We start from the raw sequence: 2,872 nt of genomic DNA on the forward strand, positions 1-2,872 counted from the left end.
CTCTCGGCGGCGGCATGGCGGGGCGAGCGGCGGGCCGGCGGGCGGGCTGAGGCGGGGGCCGGGCGGGGAGGTGCCGGCGGCGGGGGGCTCACCGCCTTCTCTTGCCGTCCCCCGCAGGGAGCGGCCGGCCCCCCGCGCCACCATTGCCTCGCACGGCAAGGAGGACCTGCTCGCCGTCGCCGCCCGGCTGTGGCAGCGGAGGAGGCGGCTTCTGGCCGCCGCCGGGCTCGCCCTGGCCATGGCCGTCGCCCTGCTCGTCGCCGTGCCCCTGCTGCTGCTGCAGGCGCCCGCCGAGAGCGGCGCCCACTACGAGATGATGGGCACCTGCCGCATGATCTGTGACCCGTACAGCGGCGGCCGGCCGCCCGGCCCCGGGAGCACCGCCACCGTGGAGGCTCTGCAGGACCTGGGCGCCAACCCCCCGCCGCCTTTCGTCCAGGGACCCAAGGGGGAGCCGGGCCGGCCGGGCAAGCCGGGACCCCGCGGACCCCCTGGGGAGCCGGGTCCGCCGGGTCCGCGGGGCCCACCGGGGGAGCGGGGGGACGCGGGGAAGCCGGGGCTGCCCGGGCTGGCGCTGGCGGGCGCGGGCGGCGGCGGTAGCGGCGGCGGGGCGGCGGCGGGCGGCGAGGCGGCGGGCGGGCTGAGCGCCGCCTTCAGCGGGCCGCGCATCGCCTTCTACGTGGGGCTGAAGAGCCCTCACGAGGGCTACGAGGTCCTCAAGTTCGACGACGTGGTGACCAACCTGGGCAACCACTACGACCCGGCCAGCGGCAAGTTCACCTGCCAGGTGCGCGGCATCTACTTCTTCACCTACCACATCCTCATGCGCGGCGGCGACGGCACCAGCATGTGGGCCGACCTCTGCAAGAACGGGCAGGTGGGTCCCCGCCCCTCCCCTAGTCGTCCTCTCCGCGCCGGGTCCCCCTTCCCGACCCCGGTGCCTCCTGCGGGCACTGGCCGCCGCCGCCGCTCCCGGGGAAAGAAGCAACCGGAGCATCCTCCGCGCCGTCGGGGCGGGGGTGCACAGCGGGGAACAGCTTTAAAGCCGCGGCAGACTCTAAACTCTCGGCTTGCAAACATTCCTGTCAGGCTGGGGGAAAGGAGAACCGAGGAGGAGGGCGGTAGATAGGGCACGAGAGTAGTGGAGAGGCTGAGGAAGAGGGGCTGGGGGGGCTGATGTGCCCCGTGGCTGTGTTGGCAGGTACGGGCCAGCGCCATCGCACAAGACGCGGACCAGAACTACGACTATGCCAGCAACAGCGTGGTGCTGCACCTGGACTCCGGCGATGAGGTGTATGTCAAGCTGGACGGAGGCAAAGCGCACGGAGGCAACAACAATAAGTACAGCACTTTCTCTGGCTTTCTTTTATACCCCGATTAACACAAAACGAGCGACGTGACACAACTGACCCCACCATCGATGCGTGTGGGGCTGTTTGGCATTTCTGTACCCCATCATGCCACTGTTCCTGCTGGTGTCCGCTGTCTCCGCAGGTCACTTTAGCTTCATTATCAGTTTGTATGTTTGTTTGCTTTTTTAATTTTTTTAATTTTTTTTACCCCAGGGGAAATGAAATAGAAGTGAAACAAAGCGATCCTTACTCTCCCTCATTTGCTCTGAACCCTCCCCTCCCTTTGTCAGTCTCAGTGTTTTGTGTGTCACACGAGGAACTTGGCAGCTTGAAGCTCTTGAGTGGGTTCCTGGGGGCCATAAGAGAGCCCTGAGTTCGGACTGTGCCACACAAGGAATTGGAACCAGTCATGTTTTTTTGTCAATGGGTATTAATTATGGTGATGAGTTTTCAGATCAACTGTTCTTGAAGTGGGATTGAACCGTAACTGTTTTTTCCTCTGCTGCTTTGTTTGTATGGGGTCAAGTGTAAACTTAACTTTTCTGTGCAATGCAATGCTCGTGTGAATGATGATGTCATTAACGTCAAACCTGTTTCTGTCTGCAAAAGAATTCAGTCGTTGACCACAATCACCAAAATATCACATTAAATTATGTTTTTAGACAATACCTTCTTGGTGTCTGTCTCTTCCAGTGCTGTAAAGGAGCGCTGTGGTGGTGCCATGGGAGGGTGGGAAGTAAAAGTGGAGGTCGCTTCTGTCCTTTAGGTTCACAGCAACATTTAAAGTTTGGATGGAGCACCTTGGCTTGGTCTTGATTATTGTTCAGGGGGGCTGGGAAGAAGCAGAGGGAGAGGAAAATGCACCTTAATGCATTTTTGTAAAAAGGCAGCACACAGTCATCAAGAGGTGAGAGTGGGGATGTGAAGCAGATCTCCTAAATGGATTTACTGGATATGAGCCTGATCCTGAGGTTAGTGAAGTACAAGAAAAGTGGTTAAATCAGTGATTAGGGAAACTCATGTTTCTGTAACATGCTTAACAAATGTAAGAAGGCAGCATGGGAGGGAGTCTGTCTAAACTCCCACACCTGCAGTGTGTATATTGGTTAGAAACCACACCTGACCTGCAGGATCCCTGAGATGGGCTGGGAGAGAAAGCTTTCTGAAGACCGGCAGATTCAGGCCATTTGGAAAGGTTTTATCCTGCTGGTTCTCAGTAAATCCCAGCCACCCTGGATCTTTTTAAAAGGGCAGGAGTGGTTCTGAGCCTTTGGTGGACGAGGTGCATTTTTCGTCATCACTGCAGTAGGTAACCTCCTCAGTTTGGGTAAACTGGGGTTGCTCTGCTGAAGCTGAAAGAGCTAACTTGATTTATAAAAGCTCGTACTTTAATTTTATTGTCTTGTCATTTAATTTTTCCCTCCTGAAGGTCTTACCTTCCTATCAGCTTACTGCCCTTTGTAGCATAAGTGCAGTTTCCCAGGTATGAGAGACAGGACCCACAGTGCAAAGGCTCTGCT

At 57.9% G+C, this 2,872-nt stretch overlaps 1 protein-coding gene across 1 annotated transcript; it reads left to right on the plus strand.

Annotated features, from left to right (window-relative positions):
- Nucleotides 1-223: 223 nt before the first annotated feature.
- On the plus strand, nt 224-1,843 carry C1QL2 (complement C1q like 2). The gene is made up of 2 exons (XM_080347209.1): nt 224-877; nt 1,202-1,843. The coding sequence occupies exons 1-2, from the start codon at nt 239-241 to the stop codon at nt 1,379-1,381; spliced, it is 819 nt and encodes a 272-aa protein (XP_080203335.1). The 5' UTR covers nt 224-238; the 3' UTR covers nt 1,382-1,843.
- The last annotated feature ends 1,029 nt before the right edge of the window (nt 1,844-2,872 follow it).

Source organism: Nesoenas mayeri (genome assembly GCF_963082525.1).
Source record: "Nesoenas mayeri genome assembly, chromosome: 6".
NCBI lineage: Eukaryota > Metazoa > Chordata > Aves > Columbiformes > Columbidae > Nesoenas > Nesoenas mayeri.